The sequence below is a fragment of the Varanus komodoensis genome, unplaced genomic scaffold, assembly GCF_004798865.1.
Source record: "Varanus komodoensis strain SLA01 unplaced genomic scaffold, ASM479886v1 scaffold5, whole genome shotgun sequence".
Lineage (NCBI taxonomy): Eukaryota > Metazoa > Chordata > Lepidosauria > Squamata > Varanidae > Varanus > Varanus komodoensis.
This window is the reverse complement of record NW_025336087.1, coordinates 15,762,489-15,783,428: the sequence shown is the minus strand read 5'-3', so window position 1 is coordinate 15,783,428 and position 20,940 is coordinate 15,762,489. Positions and strand designations below refer to the sequence as shown.

Sequence of the window (20,940 nt, the reverse complement as noted above, 5' to 3'; positions counted from 1 at the left end):
ACATGACTCAAGTGTGGACACTGCCAAGTGGTGAAGGCAAAATCAAGAGGTCCGCCCCAGGTAAAACCACTGCAGTTAGGTTGGGCTCATTTACATGTAAGGGTTCCCTGCCAGCAAACATGCACTGTAGATGGAACAAATTCCCCCTGCAGTTCTCCACATGTCCCCAAGTCTACTATGGATGGAGATGCTCTGAAACACATTTATGAGGGTCCACAGGAGAAGGCTAGTCCCATTGTACAAGGAGTCCATTTGCTCAAATGCTGGATACTACTCATTGTTTTAACCGGTATTTTACAAGGAAATATTCACAAAAGAGTTAGAACATGTTTTAAAGGTTGTTTTATGATTATTGACACGGATCAAACATATCTCTGTTTACTCAAAAGTTCATTCTGCTGATTTCAATAGTACTCATTTTTTAATTAGGAATGTACAGTGTTAGTAGAATTAGTAATTGTAGCATTAAACTAATCCACAAATAAAAACATTAAGGTGTTGTATTTTAAGTCCATAGCTTAAAATCTTTTATCTAAAACTATATAGGAATAAAATCGAACATAAGCTCTACTTAGACTTATTGAAATGAATGGGATGTGAATTAGCTAAGCTCCATTCATTTCAATGGGTCTATTCTAAACAAGACACCTGAGATTTCACCAACCAATCTTATTTTGACTCATTATTTCTTTAAAAATAACATATGCACTCCTTTTATTCAGCAAACTGAAGAGTGTTAAGGTTAAAGTTTGTCTAAGTTTCAGTCATATTGATGTATAAAAGAAAATGACATGGTACTGCATGAATAATAAACTTCAGTTACTTTTAAAATATTATTTATATTTACAGGATAATTTATACCAGATTTTCCTTGGTTCTGAAAAAAATTAAAAAATGTTGCCATTGAGGCTGCCATCAAGTGCATGCACAGTAGAAGGAAACCCCTGTGACCTTCACAGAAACCTCTCCTGACTAAACAAGCTTTGAATCATCTGTAAGAACAGTCAAGAGTAATGGAAAAGCTACCTACCCCATCATGCTCTAAGAGTGTTTTGCTACAAAAGCCCCTTCCATCTTATGTAAAATTACACTACTAAGAAAAACTTCACAGAAGAACCTTGTTAAATGAAAATGTTTATTAAACTGATCACATAATTATGATCTGGGTCTTTCCTTCTTGCCTTTGTACAATGCTAACAGAGAAACATTGGCTACTTTAACAACTTTGAAGCGAACTCCTGGAATGTCACCAACAGCATGACCCTTCCGACCAAAACCAGCAACCAAGACTTCATCATTTTCCTACAAGAAAAAAATAAACATTTATAATATATACACTTACATAGGTTTTTAAAGCTACCAAAAACATTAATAAAGCAGTTTGGTTCAATCAAACCATTCTCCATTTTAGTTAGGGTCCATGTTATATTACAACTGGTTCAAGTCCTGTTAGATTCTGTCCTAGTATTTGTAGGTTTCCTCAGGCTCAGCCCAGACTTTCAAGGCAAGTCAAGCCAAAAGGAGGTCCACAAAAGCTCAGAGCCCCAGCAGAACACCTGGCAACCTTCTTCCATGTCAGAGGGGCAGTGCTAGCATGGCAGTCATGGGGGGAGAGGGGGGCTGCTTTCCTGGCAAACCCCCTGCTGCACCTGGCACACACGGTGCTCAATCTCTGTGAGTGCTGAACAAATGCTGGGCATGCTCACCAAGAACTTGAACTCAGCCACCACAAAGTGGAGCAGAGCCTGGGGAGCCAAACCCAAGAAAATGAGCAGATTCCCATCCCTGAAGGGATTCCAAACAGATCCCCACATTGTATCTGTCAAGAGCATTTCATTACTTCCCAAATGATTTACCTCAATGAAGTTCAAACAACCATCATTGGGAACAAAGGCTGTTATTTTCTTGCCATTCTTGATAAGCTGGACTCGGACACACTTCCTGATGGCAGAATTTGGCTGCTTAGCTTCTACGCCACTGTAACATGTGCAAAATGGATACTGTTAATAAGAAATGTATCTAAACTACATTTCCACAATTACACTTCAAGTAATTGCTATTGATTTTACCATCAATCTCTTTACTGACGTGAGGCAAAGTGACAAGTGACAGTAAGAAATGCCAACATTAAACCAATCACACATTTTTCCTCTCTAATAAAAATGCTATTAAACTTTCACACCATTCATAAGTTTGTCAAGTTTACAGACATTCCTAGTCGAATTGAATTCAGTAAAAAAAATTTCCAAGTCTATGCAGAACTGAATCCTTATTTTCACATAAACTTTGACCTTGAATATACATTAGACTGCAATCTTATACCACTCACCTGGTAGAATACCCCACTGAACTCTTTGGGCCTTACTTCTACTTAGTCAGAAGACAAAACAATAATTAAGTCTAATGTACTGAAATGCAAAATGAAAAATGAAACAGGTTAAGATTTGGCTTGGTAGAAAGTATGCTGATTCTTATGGGAACATTATACAAAAATAGTTTCTTTTTTTATCATTAGGAACAGCTTCAAGCTAGCTCAGCATCACTGTTTACCTTTTCTTTAAAAAACAAAGTTTAAAAAATCTACATAGGTTACATGTGAAATGAAAATATAAATGGACTATTCCAACTGTTATTACTGAGATATATTTCCTAGCAATATGACTACACAATGCTGAAAGTTACTAAGAGCAAGCAATAAATTGCCAAAACTGAGATGTCTAAAACAGGGCACATGTTAACAATGCTCCTCTGTCCCACAGGACAGTTGTACTAAACTAATTATGTTATCAGTTCTACTATAAAGGAGCAAAAAATTATTTGCAGAATGTAACATTTTACAAAGTATTAGATTTTACAAGAAATATGCCAATCAAAATCAAGCTCCTGGGAATTCCTGATCAAACTCACACTTTTTCCAGGACAATTCCTTTGGCATGAGAAGCTCCCCCAAAAGGGTTGGCCTTCAAGGCAGTCCCCAGATGGGCCTTCTTGTACTGTTTATCATGCCACTTCTGATCACGTCGGTGACTGCGCAGCTTCCTGGCTGTGCGAAGCCCACGGCACTTGCCTTGAAAACACAACAAAGAAGGAACATTTTAGAAATCAATTTATCCTACTTTTTATTTAATGTATCCTACTTCAGCTGGCACTAGCGTTGGTCCAAATGCTTTTCAAAACTCACTGTTGGCTAATATTGTGGGTGAGCTCTTACTATACTTGAGTTCTACAAAATATTACATTACATTTATTTGCAGTTCAGACAAAAGATTACATTCTATTATGTCAGGTAAAATCCAATATAAAAACTGTGAGCAAAAAGCAGATTTTTTTGTTTTTATTATTTAAAAGCTCCTAAAATAAACAAAAAGGGAAGAGGGAGATCATTCTATTTGTTGTCATTAAGAGTCACTTTTAGATATATAGTATGCATTCTTCATCGTCTTAAGTGTGTATAGAAAAAAGGGGGTGGTAACAATAGCAACGTTTGAAATAAAAGAGAAAAAGACAGACCACAGAGAAAATTAGCGTGACTTTCAGAGAACTACCAGTTGCATCAAAGAACAGTGTCCCCTAGCATATCACAAATAAACGCATTTATTCCGGAGTTTCCGTGGACTATGGGGATAGTGAAACTCACGTCGGCCAGGAGACACGTGGAAGCAACCCAGCACCACCTCCCAGCTGAGCCCGATCAGCTGGATATGGAGAACCTCCCAAGCCACCAACCCGTAAATAAGAAAAGATCTGCTGTGTATCTCCGATCTGCGTCCGCCCCCCATCCCCGAAAAAAAATCGCGGGCTCCGCTCACCCATCGCACCGCAGCTAACCGGGCCAAAAACTACCAAAAAGAAAGACCCACAACCCCTAGCGCAGGATGAAACTTCAAAGAAGACCCTACGTAGGTCGTCTAAGTTTCGCGCCTGGCGCGCCAGATTTCCTGTAATATTTCATCGAGGTGGGAAAAAAATCCGTGGGTTAAGCAAAATTATCCATCCCACCCCAAGGTATAACATTGTGATAGCCTTCTGGACATGTCAGGGAAATTCTACAAAGAAAGGAGGAAAAAGTAGTTTCCGGTTTTAAATCGAAAGTCGCCATATTGGCCTAAGTACGCTCTAGTCATGCTATTTTCTTGTGGAAAGACACGGCACAAGTTGCGACGCACAAGCTGTGGTATATTGATACCGGAACTGTGATAAGGACTGGCTGGGTTTCAAAGTCTAGCTGTATGGTAAAATTGCAGTCCATTGCTTAGGAATTTCTGGTGCCTGTGGATGGATGGGACATAAGAGGCTTCCTTTCCTAGTCCCATCGTTTGCCCAGCGCGATTCTTTTTCGAGCAGGCAATAGGAGAGACAGCCTGGTCTGCCTGAAAGAGGTCCTTGCAAGGCGGACTCAGTGCCGCGGTGGCTTGTGGGTCTCTCTCTTTCCTTCTCGGGATCCGCCGGCTGCACGATGGGTGAGCGGCTGTGGCGAGGCCCCTTGGGGTTGGAGGGGGCGAGCGGGAGGGTGGAGAAGGACGGGCAGCCGGGGCCTGGGAGGTGGAAAAGACGGGCCCCTGCGCCTCCCGCTCTCTCAGAGAGGCCATCGCTGGTCCTCTGAGAAGCTGGCCACGCGGCCCTTGCGGAGGAGCCACCCGGAGACAGGCCTGCTTTCGCACTGCCTGCGCCGTGCCGAATGGGCAAGTTGTGGCGTACGACTCCGGCAGCGTAGCCAGCATGGTCGATGGGAAGGAGTGTAGGGAGTTGAAACCAGAACATCTGGGGGTCCACACGCTGCCCACCCATGGCGTGGGCGTTATTAATCCTGAACTCAGCCACAAGGTGGGACATGGGGCTGGAGTGTAGGCAGCTTTTAAAATATTGATTGACTATGGCTGCCAGTCTGTGGACATGGAGGCTGGTACTGAACCCCAGTGGTTAAGAAACAAGAGTGAAGGAAAACGAGTAATGTTTGGCCCGGGTTGTGAGCTTTTAAAAAGCATGTGGTTGGCCTTTGCAGCAAAATGCTTGGACGCCTTTCAATGGAGCCAAGCTCAGGGATCCAAGGTTCAATTCGGATGCGAGGAAGTATTTCCTGACAGTTAAGACCCCTAGAGCATGGAATGGGCTTTCATGGGAGATGGCTGAAGCCCCATTGATGAGGGTGTGCAAGGCTAGGCTCTACATGCACATGGTAGGCATGTCATGAGCCGAGCCGGCTGGAGCCAGGAATCAGACTAGATGGCCCAGGAGGCCCCGTCTGACTCGCTTTGTTTTTAAGGTGTAAGAGAGATTCATTTCCTTGCCACAGTCCTGGGTCATTCACAACAATTACAAAAGATGCATGTACAAAATAACATGCAAAATGTAAAAAGTAATTATAAATGTCTAGTTTTCAGAGTATTGCGGTCTGATAAAATAGTTGAAATAACTGCTGTTGAAGGCCAGGGAATACAGAAAAGTGTTAACTTGGTGCCACAGAGAGGACAGTGTTGTCCCCACAGCATTCATACAGCTGTAAATGCAAAGATTATTGGAACTAATTGAAATTACATACACAATTTAAAATTAAATTCTATGCCACCCAAAAAGCAAAGCTTTCTGGGCAGTTTCATAAAATATTCATAAAATATAACAAAATACAATATAAAGTACAAAAATGTGTCACCATAAAATTTTACTAGGAAAATTAAACATAAATTTAGAATTGAATTGAATTAAAACAATATATGATGTTATCACAGATATTTGAGAATAGAAATTATGCAAATAATGACTTCCAAACAAAAAGAAGCCTGTACAAGATATTAATGTTTAGTGTATAGTGATATGTCTCATCCCAGAATATTTCTCCATTTTCCCTTTTTTCTTTCCTTTTTCTTCATTTTTCATTTGTTTCATTTGTTTTACTTTTTGCTTTATTATAATTTTGTTGTACATAATTTTAAATTTTCTTCAGTGTTATTTGGAAAAATATTGAACAGGTTTTTTTGGCAATCTGAGAAATGCAGTTTACAGTAATGTTTTGTACATGTATATATGTTATGTATGAAAACTAGTGTATCAGAACTGTTTAATTGGTCTGATAAGCATTCCATTTGTTACTGCCTGGTGCATGTTAATATAGATTAACAATTGAAGCTTAGTTTTAGGTTACTGCCAATACATTTTGTAGGAAGACTAAGGAAGTATCTGAACCTTTGAATTAGGAACTCAAGATTCCAGATTTGGTTGCTGGAATGATATTGTGGTCAGAGTATATTAAGATATTTATCTACTTTTCATGGGTCACTTGTCGAATCTTGATTTCATACTTCTTTGGCCTTTCTTCCTGGAATTTCTTAAATTGAGGATATATTGGGGAATAAACAAGCCAGTTTGGAAGGCCGTACACATATATAGATTGTGAGGGACAAGCAGTAGTAGGAGAAAGAAGTGTGCATCCTTCTTTAGTAGGGCATAGTAGAACATTTATGGTTGGTAAGACTTTCACAGAAATTGATGCTTTTAGGTTTTACTGGCTGCTATCAGCGTTATGACTTTGTCAAAAAGCAGCAGAAATTCTTGCCTTAGGAGGTACTATATGAATTTACAGTGCGATTCAGACCAAAGATTGGTATTGTGAATATGTTTATGATGCATATGGGTTAGCCGTGCTTTGGTTAAGTTGATAATTATTTTTTCTTAGCGGTTCTTTCTGTTACAATATTGAATGTATCCCTTTATAGGTAAGTGCCGTGGGCTTCGCACAGCCAGGAAGCTGCGCAGTCACCGACGTGATCAGAAGTGGCATGATAAACAGTACAAGAAGGCCCATCTGGGGACTGCCTTGAAGGCCAACCCTTTTGGGGGAGCTTCCCATGCCAAAGGAATTGTCCTGGAAAAAGTGTGAGTTTGATCAGGAATTCCCAAGAGCTTGATTTTGACTGGCCCATTTCCTGTAAAGAGAGTTATACCACTGTGTGACAGAGAAGAATTTTCAGCTTGTGCCATATTGGAAATTTTACTAATTAATGCTTTTTAGGAATTTTCAACATTGAGGAGTCTAGTACAATTTTGTCTTTTCTAATTTAACAGTATTTATTAATGCTAAAAAGTGAGCAAAACATCTATTCCAGAAAACTAGGTAGCTTGAAATGTTGCTATTTTGGATTCTCTGTTGAAGATCTGTCACTCATTTGCCTGTAATGACAATCTGAGTTATTGGGCCACATGGGAGCAATTAAACGTAGTCCCCTGCTGTGCAATTCTTTCTGTGGTTTTTGGCCAGAAGTGCATCCTTGAACTCTGGGTGATTAAGGGGGAACAACTCACAGTTTTAATCCATGGTTAGTGGTTGGGTTAAAACACTGTTGTTTCTGCCTGAAGAACCCTGAGTTCATATATAGGGCAGCGAAAATATTGTTATTTTCTAAATTAGTTACAAAGTGGAAGCAGCAAGTGATAATTAACCTATGGTTGGACATTACATGCAAACCTGTTTCATATGCTAGAAGATTTTTCACAGCTGTTTGTCCCTCGGGCTCAATTACCTAGGGGTTTTTTTTGTTGGCAGTATTGGTAACTGTTTTTCATATAATTTAGTTATTTAAAAACTTAGAAATTAGGAAGCTGCCATATACTGAGTAACGCCATTTGTCTGTCTAGCCCAGTATTGTCAATAGTGATTAGCAGTAGTCCTCCAGGGTTCAGGCAGGAGTTTTCCCAGCCTTGTCTAGAGAAGAGGGGGTTGAATTCGGCATGTGCTGTATCCTCCACCTTTTGGGACATCTTGTTCTCATCTAAACTCAGTGAACTGTAGAAGCTTCTCATACATAACCTGGGGATAATGGAGTTGCATCTCAATTCTTCCGCATTTTACCTGCTGTCCCCTGTGACACCTCTCCCTTAGCTCAGGAGCACAACTTTGCTCAGGGAATGTTCCCACCAGTGGAAAAGAAGCCAGTCCAGTATCTTAAATGACTTGATGTAGGGTGGTGGCCTTTTGCAAATTGCCTCTGATCCTTAGTCATGGAGGTGGGTGTTTGTTTTAGCCATACTGTTGCGCTAAAAACCCCTATTAAGCATGTTTTTCTTTTTAGTGGCGTAGAGGCTAAGCAGCCAAATTCTGCCATCAGGAAGTGTGTCCGAGTCCAGCTAATTAAGAATGGCAAAAAAATAACAGCTTTTGTTCCTAATGATGGTTGTTTGAACTTTATTGAGGTGAGTAACTATTGATTTTAAGAATTAAATGAGTGATGTATGTAGTACATAAACAGGGATGGCATTATACTGCTAAAATATTATTTAGTGTTATAATGCATTTCAGCTTTCTGATGGTGGATGAAAGAAAGCTTTCTGTGAGCTGGTAGGGAGATTTCCAGAGAGCCATTTCTCCAAAAATGCAAGTTCTATACCTAAAAAGTGCAAGATTTGAGGCAAACCTATACACATGTACCTGAGATAATAAAGGGAAAGAGAAGAAGGAACATTGAAAGTTGGCTGATGAGGAAGGGGAAATACTGAACCTGCAAAGTGAAGCTACCAGTAGTTCAGGCATTGATCAGACTGATCGGAAATAATACTGGACCCATGAATTTAGTTTTCTAGAAGTAAAATCTTTCTCAAGGAGGGTAGGAAAAGCATCTCAAGAAATTGGTTGTGTCTCTTCCCATTCTTCCAGCTATGCTGCTGCAAGTATAATAATTTGAAGATCATGTTGGTCTGACACTTTATTTCTGGCAGAATTCAGTTTGATGCAGTGCTTGAAAATTGAAAACATTTTGCCGAGTGAAAAAATAATCATACCTGCTTTTGTTTAATTTAGGAGAATGATGAGGTTCTGGTTGCTGGCTTTGGTCGAAAGGGTCATGCTGTTGGTGACATTCCTGGAGTTCGTTTCAAGGTTGTCAAAGTGGCAAATGTTTCTCTGCTAGCCTTGTACAAAGGCAAAAAGGAGAGACCCAGATCATAAAAGTTCTCTTCTGTTATACAGATAATAAAGTTTTCTGCTAAGAAATGTCTTCTTTTTTTATTGTGTGGACTTTTGTGGTTTGGACATTTTTGTTTATAATGATGACCTCAACACCTGCAGTGCCGCTTCTGTAAGAAGAAAATAATGCTTAGAATAAGGTTAGTATGTTTTGATCTGTAACTCTTAGTAAGTAGTCTTACAATTGATGAAACATGGGCTTGAAATCTAGTTTATTTCCTAAGCTGAATACTTTAATCCTACTTTTTGAATTTTGGAATTGTTTAGTTTTTTTACCCCAGTTTTTCCATCAGTTGTTTAAGCATGAACATAAACATGGAAAAAAAGATGAAGACCACCCCATAAACCTATCTAATGTAGCACTGAGTTTCTAAGGCTGCCCATCTTTGAACGCACACAAATACCATGACCACCCCAACACTCCTCGGGATGCACCACCATGTGAAGATCCTTAAGGTGGCCTCACTTTTATCTCAGAAATTGCAGGGACGACAAAAAGAGAATGCTTTAGTGTACCAAAAATTATTCCAAGTTTTTCTTTTTTCCCCTCTGTGAATAACAGATCATTTCAAAAGGACAGTTGGAAAAATTCACCTGCTTCTCAGCTTTAGACAAGCAGCTTGAACTTTCCTAGGCTACAGCACATCGGGCTCCAAGTAGCGAGTTCTATACCTGCAGAGAAGTGGGTACCATGGTTAGGTACATGGGCTTCCTAAAATCATACCTTTTTCAATATCATTGTTTTATTTATGGGTGTTTTTCTCAAGGAGTGAATGTTCATTTATGTAATCCTGTGGTCTGAAGTAATACAGTGATGATGTTACTGTGTGAAAAGCTGTTCCACTAGAGAGATGCATAAAGCTGCCAACAAAGGTACTTGCATGCGGTGTGGATACTGGTTTTCTCTCTTTGGAGTGAGCTCTACTTTGCCTTTATCCCCAACCAATATACACAGTGACTGGATTCACACATAATGCTAAGCAATGCTATGGCATGGTATCTCACCTTGTGATCTAGGCTGACATTCGTGAAGTTTTCATTCATGCATGGTTTCCATCTTCTCTCCGAATGGGAGCATGTAGCTCAGTCTCTGTGACTCAGAATCCATCCCACAGTACACTGCTTCTACCTATGCCACCTGCTTCTCCCTCATCCCACATACTCCTGAGAATGGTCTCAGCCAGCTGCCTTTTCCTGCTTTTCTGTTGCTTGGTGAAGAAACTGCCTACTCACTGGAGTAGAACTGTTACTCTAGAGGAGCAATTCAGGGATGCTCCTCACTGCTGCCCTGTTTTGAGCCAACATACAAGTGTACACACACACACACTGCTCTCCCCCTCCCTCACTGCACATGTGTCCATGTTCTATCCATGGGGTTCATGCAGACGGCCAGGGGATGCTTCCCCCTCCACCCAGGCAAACGGAAGTTACCTGTTTGGGCAGGAGTGTGTCCTGCTGGAAATACCACCAAGGCTACCCATGTGGTTATCGCTGTGCCAGGGGTGTGGGGGACATCAGCCCTTGTTCAGGGATGCCAAGGATATGATAGGAGGGTGGGCACATGCCTGTGCAGCCCTTGTGTGTGAAACCCTTCACAAGAGGAGAGTGCTGGTTCCCTGAGCAGAACAAGCAGCCATTTGGAAGGGCTGCTCCAGCATAGTCCAGTGCCCCAGCAGGAGTGCAAGGCCTGGCTGCCTCCATGCTCTCTGCTGCTGGAGACGACGCAGTGTGATGCCCCACTGCTGCTGCCATTCCAAAGTTGCTGCTGAACATCGAGGCAATGCATGGAAATAAACAAGGAATGTGAAGCACCCCGTCAGCATGGCTGCAGCTATTTCAGCAGTTTCTAGGCAGAATGGGATGGTGGAACAGGGAGGCTGGAGCATCTGTTGCAGCTGTGGCCACTCTTGGCACCAAAATTCATGGAGAAACCACATGGAAACATCGTAAATGGGGTCACACACAATGAGCCACAGTGAAATGCAGAAATCTTAAAGCAAACCATTGTTTCTCCATGTGGTTTCCTGAAAACCAAACCTGCCATTCTTCACCATGGGTGCTGGGTTCATACACAACTGGTTGTGCAGTTTTCAGCATGACTGGCTAAGTGTAACTTCAGCCACTCTCTGAAAAGAATGATGATTTGCCATTTCTTATATTCCTTTCCTGTGTTTGAGATGTGCTTAAAGGGCATGCTATGTCTATCTGAGCAAATATTTGTTCAGTTCTTTTATTTTAAAAAAAATCCAAATCCCATTCCTCTTACACTTGGATTACTGCAGAGAAGGGAAGGTTTTGTGACTGTCAAGCACTAGTCAGCACTGTGCAGCCCTTTAATACAGCCAATATACTTCCAGAGTGGGTTCACAGTTAAATTACGTGCAATTCTATGAATGCTTACTTTGACACTTAAAGATTCTCTTGGAACTCTCAGTTTGAAATTTCACCCAGCTGAACAGCTTGGTGGTGTCTGCAAACTTAGCTATTCCACTATAGATATTTAAGGATACCTCACAGATATCTATGTTTATTTTCCACCATTAAAAATGTCTCGGACATTTTTACTGTTTCCTTCTTGGTGTTTTTAAAAGCCACCAATCGTTCTCCTCTGCTATGGGGTAAATGAGGCACCTGAACTGTCTGGAACATTTATCCAAGTATTACTACAAATTAAGCTGCTGGCTACCAACTTGTCCACATATGGTAAACTGCTGGGTGTGAGCCAGATTCTTTCAAATCACACTGTATGGCAAATAGCTCCCCCCACTTGCTTGTACCCCTTTGTCTTTATTGAAGTTTTAAGTTTGCTATAATTAGAATCCACTGCACCAAATGATGAAAATAACTTTGAAGCCCAAGTGTGGATCTTGTGCATGCTTCCCTGGGAACCACATCCCACTGAATAAAAATACACAACATGGACTGTGATTCAGACTTCAGAAATAATTGAGAATAAATCCAAGGCACTAGTTCCAGTGCCTTGCAGAAGTTGTCCCTCCGCCCCCACAAACATTTTTGTTGTGCTGCAACTTGGAATTGAAATTGGTTTAATAGTCATTTTTACCACTTGATGTACCTGAGAAAATTTGCACCGAAAGGGCTGAGTATTTTTTACAGTGGTATATAATAAAAGAAACATTTTGGCAGGGGCCAATACTTATTGAACTCTGCTTAATCAGGCTACATGTGAGTAGAATCCTGCTGATGGATGCCCTGCTGGATGTCCCTTTCAAAAAAAAGCCCTCTGGAATGGCATGGCCCATGGTGCTGGGGCCTGCACAGTGGGAGGGGGATCAGCAGAAAGGTACGTATTAAAATACTTTCATGCCACGTAATAAATGAAGCCTCTTTAAAGTGCTGTGAGAGGACCTCCATCATTATCTCTGTCATCTCCAGCCTTTAACCCAGAAGGAATGTCATAGCTATGGCTGGAAACAGGCAGTGTACTAATGAGAACCCTGTTCCGTAGGATAGCCTGACTTGTAGCACACAAGGGGAGATGTTTCCACCACGAGTGGCTGCTTGATTATGATACTGCAGGGGCTGAGGAAAGGCATTGGCATGCTCCACACACAGACCCCAAGCGAGAGATACTTGTACTAGTTCCAAAGCTTGGCACAGATTTGAGAAAATAAAGACTATCTCACCTCAGACACTTCGCCAGCGGTAACAGATGATCAGTTCTAGCAATGGTTTGATTTGCGGTTCAGCTCTGGCAGCTGCGCAGGAAAATCCCCCCGCTTGGCCTCTGTGTTGAAAGTGACTCTTTCCATTTCATTCCATGCCAGGCGGGGGTTCCAACCTGCAGACAGTCTGGCAGACACTTCCTAAGCTGCAGCAGTGATACTAAATCCAGAGAAAATGTATGTGACAGAGTTAATTTTTCATGCGTTTATTGAGTTTGCATTACAAAATTGGAAGCAAAAGCAGGATTTTGCAAATGTTGGTGTCTGTTGGTAGAATGAAAGAATTACAAATTGGCGGAAGGCAAATGCTGTATTAAGTCTGTGGAATTCAGGATATTCTGCCTTCACATCTAATAATTTGAACAGCAGTTTTAGAAATGGGCACACATTGCCCCAAGTGAGAATGATAGCAGAGAAATAGGAGGAAATTCATAAAGAGGTACTTTCTGTTGCAGCAATGTAGAGCTATTATAAATTACTATTTTGATGTGCAATAGTGACATTCCTGTATTGAGTCCATCAGAATTTGATGTAAGGTTTTTGGTGTGGAGGGCCACACGCTTGCTCTACTTATGTGGGCAATAGGCCACTGGATTCAGTAGGACCTACTTCTGAGTAGACATGTATAGGATTTTACTGTTAGTATTCCAGCATTGACTGTCGTGGAGATATTAAAAAGTAGTTTGTGGAGTGTTTGTATCTATCCAATCTTTAATTCTCTCACCTTTTAAAATTACATTTTTAATGTACCAGGAGACTAATACATTATGTATGTTAGCATATGGAATTGTTGAATGGATTTATGCATGTCTAAAGGGATTTATAATCAGAACATATGTGATTTTGCAATGAAAAGCAGCTCAGTTCTTCTGAAGTGAAAAGACAGGTATCTTAGGTGCAATTAATATTTGTATTAGCATTTGTTGAGGTTAAGGTTTGTTTCATGAAGGGCTGGGTGGTGTAAACATGCGACAGCAATCCTACACTAACTACATTGCTGCCAATGCATTTCTGAGCCCACTTTAAAGTGCCCTTTTTAACTTTTAAATCTTTAAAAGGGTTTGGGCCCAAGTTGTCTTTTCCTATACAAGTTTGCCCCCATTCTGAGATTATCAGCAGGAGCCCTTCTCGTCTGCTCCCTGTGAAGCACAGCACGGAAGGGGGTCTTTTCTGTGGTGGCACTGCACTCCAGGAACAGGTTTTTGTCTGGAAGTCATCAGGCCCCTTTTTTGCAGTTCTTCTGAAAGTCTTGAAGAGCCACTTGCTGTTGACGGGCTTTTCATAATCTGTGGGCAGCAGGTTGTATTCGTGTTATTTTGTTTTTTTAGATTATTATTAGATGAAGTGTTCAAAAAGTTTATTGTACTAGTCAAAGGCCATGACAAATACATCAAATGAATGTGCATAAACAACAAAATGAAGAATTTCAACAATGTAAATATAAATTCATTAAAATATATTGTGAACAGAAATTCATATTTAATTTAACTCTGAATCTCCAATGCACTATAGAAATTTTGCCTAATTCTCTCTTCCTGATCTTTTTATTGCCAAGACAAATAAAGCAACATTTATGTATTACTATCACTTAAAAGCAAATGAACTGTTTCTTCCAAGGCGTTCTTGTATCCATATGATAACAAGGCTTTCAAAAATCTTTCTCTTGGTTCAGTAAATAGAGGACTGATTAGCTTGTAATGAATGATGTGTTCAACTTGATATAAAGCATGAATAAATATTCTGCATTCAAAAGGCACCTTATTATAGAGCCCATCCAAAACTGCAGTTGGTATAACTTGAAATTGCAACTCAGTAAAGGTATTTCTTAAAGAGAATGGTCTCAGTGTGGACAGATCACTAGCTCTCTAATAATCTGTTTTCAAAAGAGGAAACTACTGAGAGAATTTTGAGTTTTTAATTAATTGCTTGCATTTTCATAACCTGTGGGCAGCAGGTTGCATTGGTGCTGCCCATTTTGTTGTTTTAGATTATTAGTTTGATTTATTAATTAGTGCACTGTCTCCTGTTGCAAAAAGCATTGAAGTGACTTATGCATACAATACAGAACTCCATTAATATAGCAGACAAGACAAGTGCAATCAAAATCAGTGTAAACTATAATAAGCACCATAATGCCTTTGTAGGAAAAAGGCAGGATATAAATCGAAACATTTTTAAAAATTGCAAATAAACATAGTGTCTAAGAACACTATGGAGAACGTTCCTGTACAATACATAAAACATCCCCCCACTCCCCTCATAGAATGAAACAAACACAAGATGTATGTATTTTCCTTGACCACTCATGTTTGGTCAAGGAAAATACATACATCTTTTCCAGGCACCCAAAAAGATGACAGTGTCAGTTCCAGATGAGCTTTCTTGGGGACAGTGTTCCATTCACCCGCATCGTTTTTTTCCCTTTCAGAAAAGGGAAAGCTGGCAAGAAAAGGTTATATTTGGAATGGAGTACAACTCCGAAGCCAAACCCACATTCCAGACTCAGAGGTTAGTTCTTGCTTGGATTATATTGCTGCCATGACTGTGCAGGTGAAGCATCACCCCTGTGGAGCACCATTTGCTGCATTTAGGCAAAGTTTCCTTCCAGTGGTGCTTCCTAACCACATTTGGCAGCTCAGCTGTCTGCTCAAAGTGACTGTTTCCACTTGGCATGTGGGCACTTGTGAGTTGGCCTTCTTGAAACTGCAGTGGACCTTCTCTTTGGTCATGGGAATAGGCAGAAAGACAGTTATAAGCTGTTGTCTCTAAGCCCAGTGGATTGGCCAAGCAAAAAACCCAATGCATTTTCCCAAAGCAGTAGTTCAGAGTCTGCAGTGTGCAGGTCAAGTTGAAGCCACCTTCTAAGCTTCCCCAGATGGCCCTACCTACTTTTTCTATTATGCTTCCCTTGAACAGATTTATGGAGGCTTTCCCAGCTTTTGTGTTGTTTTCTAGCACATTCTGAAAGCTTGAAATGCCTTTCCTAAGGCTCAGTCACTGGCAGTAAGTGCTTGAAGCTACAAAACACTGGAGGTTTTGGTAATGTGACCCTGCCTCCCATACCTTTGGCCCTTATCCATTTGCCCTTGGTCCTACCCTGTTTGCCATTGCTGAAATGGGATCTCAGTGAATTCAGCCCTTGGGCTGAAAGAAGTTTGTGCCCCTTTGCTAGAAACCATGGCTGGTTTCCAAAGTTATGCTTCACCTGCTTCCTGTGCAACCATCTAAGATCCTTCCAGTCAAGCTCAAGGAAACAAGTGCTTGCTTGCTCTCTCTCTCTCTCTCTCTCTCTCTCTCTCTCTCTCTCTCTCTCTCTCTCTCTCTCTCTGTGTGTGTGTGTGTGCGCGCGCGCTATTTCCCCTATTTTCCTGAAGAATACCTTGCAGGTTCCCAATGCAACTAACCTACATTATTTCTTGCATGCCTGCTTATGTCAAAACTATTGGTGGACCTTATGCTGCTGCTAACTCTCTTCCTGTTTCTCTGTACCCTACCCAAAAACTCTTGGACTGTCCTTGGAATCTGTCCCTCACTTGAACCCCTCACTTCTTGTTAGGATTAGAAGATAGGAACACCAGAAATGCCATACTGGGTCAGACCAAAGGTCCATCTAGTCCAGCACTCCATACATATGGTGGCAAACTAGGTGCCCACAGGATCCGTCAAGCAGGAGGGCTGCAAGACCTCCACCTGCCCAAGCTCCTCAGCAACTGGTGTATGTGGGTCTGCCATCTCAGGCACATAGCCAGCCTCTGATAGCCTCTTCCACATGATGTCCAATCCCTTTTTAAAGCCATCCAGACTGACAGCCATTGTCGCTTCTTGCGGCAGCAAATTCCATAGTTTAACTACCCTTGTGTGAATAAGTCCTTCCTTTTATTTGTCCTAAACCTCAAACCAATCAGGTTCATGGGAAGACCCCAAGTCTGAGTGTTCTGGGAGACTGAAAAAAATGTATCCCTCTCTAGTTTCTTTACGTCATGCATTATTTTAAACAGCCCTGTCATGTCTCCCTTTTCTTACCCTTTTTCTAAGCAGAACAGTCCCATTCGTTGTTGCTGCTCCTCATAGGGGAGCCACTGTAGCCCCTGGATCAGTTTCGTTAACCTTTGTTGTACATTTTCCTTTCCTTTTTCGGGTAAGTCGACCTCTGTGCTCTCACATCTATGCATTATCTTTTCCATCTGTTTTGCCTATAACTGAACGACTGTATGTAGTGCTATATGGTCACTGTATATTATTTTTATTTGCTCGTGCAAATCTTGAACCTGTTGGCGGGATGAGCAGTACTGATGAGGAGAATCAGTTGCTGTGTACCCTACCTCAGATTGAAAGATCTATTATCACATGTATTGCAGCTTATGAGAAAAGTCATATTCTGCTGAGTGAATTTGCTTGCCTGTATTTGCAACTACGTTCGCCTCACAACGGCATTTACGGATGTAAGGGCATGCAGCCACTAGATGCCACTCTTCAGATGCTGAGAAATATTCAAAGGAGGCTGTTGACTGGAAAATGTTCATATGCTGTTCAGTGGAAAATCCCCTGGAATTGTTTGATGTAGGGTTTGAATTGATCATGCTTGATGCAATGAAGGACTAAATGTCTTCCATTTACGGTGGGTCATGCCAGACTGCTTCCCTGTCTGAAATGAGAAGACTGCTCCAGCTGGGTCTTGAAGGATACATAAGGTTTTTTCTCCTCAAGATCATGTACAGAAGGGAAGAATTGGGAATACATAACAATTGGGGAAAGGCCCGATCAGATACATTCACTTATTGACATGTGAGTTTTTCCTAATATGCATGAAGGGAGCAAATTAAAAATAGGACTAGGAAGAATTTCCTCGGTAATCTCCAAGTTAGATCACTGCAATTTGCTCTACACTGGGCTGCCTTTGAAGATGGTTCAGAAGCTGCAGCTCGTGTGAAATGTGACAGCCAGACAGATAACAAGGACAAGAAGGTCTGAAGATATAGCAACAATTCTAGCTCAGTTTCAGTGGCTGCCTACATGTTTCTGAGCCCAATTGAAGAAGCTGGTTTTGACTTAGAAGCCTTACAAGCTCAGGCCACAGTACCTGGTGGAGTCCCCCTGCTGGACCTGTGCACTGTTTTTATCCTCTGAGTCCCCCCCCCCCCCCCCCCCCCGGGGTGTGCTCTGCAAAGGAGCCCAGGGAAGCAGCAATATAGGAGAGGGCCTTTGCTAGTGGTGTCCCCAGTTATCAACTGATCTCCCTAACAAGGCCTGCCAGGCACAAATATTGTTATTTTGGGTCAAAACATTCCACTTTTCTCAGACATTTGGCAGCCTATGGTGAGGTTTCAATGAGATCCTAGATTTTTCTTGCTGATCATTTAAAATTATTTTAGATACATGTGTGTACCTTTGTGTGTCATTTGTCTATATATTGTGCATATATGGCTTTTATGTATTTTTAAGGTTTTAATGTTATAAACTGCCCGGACTTCAGTTTGCTCAATATAGAAAATGCAATAAATAAAGTGAATAAAATGATTTTTTTTCAGTGAATTGAAGTAGTTAAGCCAGTGAGTTCATTGCTTAGTTGCATAAACAGTATCAATCAGAGAAGTCAAACAATGTTACTGAACTTTAAAAAAATACAAAGAATGGTTTATATGACACAGTTTGTTAATCATGGCACAAATTAAAGCTTTAGAAAAGGAGATGTGGTGAATTAAACTGCAAGAGCAAGATTATAGAAATAAATTTTGTGGACTGTGTAAATAAACGGTCTCCTGGTCTATGCTGCTACTGCAAGTCTAGACACCCTGGAGTTGGCTATTGATCTAAATTACAGAGAAGGAATTTCAATTTGTAGGAAAAGGGCTAATATGAAGTGCCAGAACTGCTTAATGACAATTTGCATATAATTTCAAATCTAACTCAGCTTCGTTGTTCAGATTACACGGATTTCCCTTACCACATGACAAAAATGGAGTGGCATCTTGACAGTGCAATCCTATTTGTGGTTACCCAGAAGCAAGCCCTTTTGTGTCTGCTGTAGGTGCGCATTGATTGTAGTTTGAAGCAGCTTCCTTGGGTTTGTCACCTGGGGTAGAACACATGGGAAGTGGTTTTATACCTGTATGTGACAGCAGAGGACAAAAAGATGGTAGTGCTCATCTGCTGAAAGCAAGAACTCCGGTTTTCTCTGTTCCTTTGTCTAGAGTCCGTATGGGGTGGGGGTGGGGGGTCAAGTGTCGGATGGGAGACCCAGCAGACCCAGGTGCTTGTGGAGCTCACTGGCTGACGTTGGGCCAGTCTTTTATTCTCAGCCCAACCTACATCATAGTGTTGTGAGGATAAAAGCGAGCCATGCGAGCCACCTTGGCTTCCTTGCAAGCAGAAAAACAGAGGGAAATAAATACAGTGTAATAATAATCATCCTCATCCTCACCCGCCACAGCAACTTAAGGGAATAAGGCTGAACAGAGATCCCCAGATTTTGGCCAGCCACACAAACATGTTGGCCAATGAGACACTGCACGGTGAAGTCTTGCTCCTTCATACACAACACAAGATTAGACAGGACTTGCTGCTCCCTTTCTCATTGCTGTTCTTGGAACTAGAGATGGGTGACAAAGGATGGCATCTAGTGTAGGCATCTGCTCAAGGTCCACATCCAGACAGGCATCCACAGATGGAAGTCTCCCTGGAATTGCTCTGCACAAGTACAACCTGCTTTTCATCTGCCTCTTATTCTGCTTCAGCTACGACTAATGATGAGGAGGAGACAGAGCGGGAGATGCCACTGCCTACTTGCTCACTGGTTTTCTGCCTGACAAGGAAGCAAGTGATAAAAATGATGATAATAGCCATGAGAAGATAAGACTTCCTGGGAGAAGCTGCTCATTAATGCTGCCCTGTCCAAGAGCTCTCAGAACATGGAGCCAGTGTGGGGGCTGGCTATCCTTTGTGGGAAGAAGATCCACCTTGCAAGCTGTAAAGAAAGAAGATTTGTCCCTGCAGTTGCTGCACACAAAAGCTAACCACCGTTTCTCTCAAGCAAGCATCAATTGCCTTCTATGCGCAAGTTAAAGAACAGGAGTGGGTGTGCGAGTGTGCGAGAGAGACTGCACAATGTTTTTGTTCTCTACTTGTTAAGTGAAAGCTGCCAGCTCTACACTCCAAGCAAAGCTCCTTTGCTCTGACAGAGTCTGAGATGACCACATTTGTGTAGCTTGCACAACTTCCTGCCAGCTGCATCAAATTCACACTTTTTACTGGATGGAAAAAAATGTTGCCTCAAGGAAGCCAAAGTAGGGCCTTTGAAGCCAAAATAAATTTTGAAAAATGATCTAGTTTCTCAACTTTAATATAAAAGCTGTTTTACACCTTTAGATAGATTCTATGCTATTAATTTTTATGTGGTGCTCATCTCTACATATATGATAACAAAACAACAGGAGTTAAAGTGAGCCAATGCAATGAAAATGACAAAATATTTATTTTGCTGTTCACTCCTACTAACACCCATCAAAATTCCTGGTTTGGAGTCCAGGTGTATAAACATGAACAAAGAGGTTGAATCTGGAACTAAGCCAATCAAGTTTCCAAGCCATACTATGACCTAAGTCTTTAAAACAGGATCTAGCCATGATGAGGACCCATCTGTGGCTATTGATTGAAATTCATTTCAACCACTACTGTGAGCTGAGTTACAAGATAACATGAATCATGGCACAATTCTCTGCTGTTCTGTTAGTAAAAAGCCTTAAAGTGAAAGCAATCATGACTTCTGGAGGTGGAAAGCTTCGCAGGTAACATTTGCTAGTGTTCTGCATGGAATGCTCCTGGAATTACTGCCTGTGGGACACAGTCTGGACATATGCTTGATGTGTGCTCAGGAGCACTTCTTTGGAGCCTCTGTGAAGGGCTCAGTAAGTGCAAAGATGATTGGCAGATATTGGTGCACCAGATTTGGACTCTGCTACTTCTACATTGCTTCCTTCTGGCCAGTTGTCTTAGGCTGGGCAGCCGAGAAGGAGACACCTGGGAATGGGCCAGAGGGAGAGCTTCTGTATTGTGATGAGGAGTCAGTATGAACGGCCCACAGTGCCCAGCACAGTCATGAAAGCAATGGCCGTTTGTTAAGTTGAATTGTTGTGAGAACCCTGTGAAATATGAAGCGGCCTTAGTTGTGCACTGCTTTGAACTGTTTCTACATCAATGCTTCTATTGAAGTGAATTGGAATTTCTGGGTTTCCTCTGTCCCCAGTCCTGTTTCCTACTGTGACACCTTCTAGAATTTGGAGAGGCATGCAAAAACTCCCCAGC

General features: G+C 41.5%; 2 protein-coding genes across 3 annotated transcripts; one reads left to right on the top strand and one right to left on the bottom strand.

Moving 5' to 3' along the window:
• Positions 1 to 1,121: 1,121 nt before the first annotated feature.
• On the bottom strand, positions 1,122 to 6,864 carry LOC123031545 (40S ribosomal protein S23). 2 transcript variants are annotated; one of them, XM_044446639.1, is made up of 5 exons: positions 6,794 to 6,864; positions 3,810 to 3,850; positions 2,908 to 3,067; positions 1,857 to 1,977; positions 1,122 to 1,302 (listed from the first exon to the last, which is right to left on the bottom strand). In XM_044446639.1, the coding sequence occupies exons 2-5, from the start codon at positions 3,811 to 3,813 to the stop codon at positions 1,156 to 1,158; spliced, it is 432 nt and encodes a 143-aa protein (XP_044302574.1). In that variant the 5' UTR covers positions 3,814 to 3,850; positions 6,794 to 6,864; the 3' UTR covers positions 1,122 to 1,155. The 2 variants fall into 2 exon arrangements, with proteins under 2 accessions (XP_044302574.1, XP_044302573.1); XM_044446638.1 differs by lacking the exons at positions 3,810 to 3,850; positions 6,794 to 6,864 and adding an exon at positions 3,638 to 3,803.
• On the top strand, positions 4,364 to 8,980 carry RPS23 (ribosomal protein S23). The gene is made up of 4 exons (XM_044446640.1): positions 4,364 to 4,460; positions 6,711 to 6,870; positions 8,064 to 8,184; positions 8,789 to 8,980. The coding sequence occupies exons 1-4, from the start codon at positions 4,457 to 4,459 to the stop codon at positions 8,933 to 8,935; spliced, it is 432 nt and encodes a 143-aa protein (XP_044302575.1). The 5' UTR covers positions 4,364 to 4,456; the 3' UTR covers positions 8,936 to 8,980.
• The last annotated feature ends 11,960 nt before the right edge of the window (positions 8,981 to 20,940 follow it).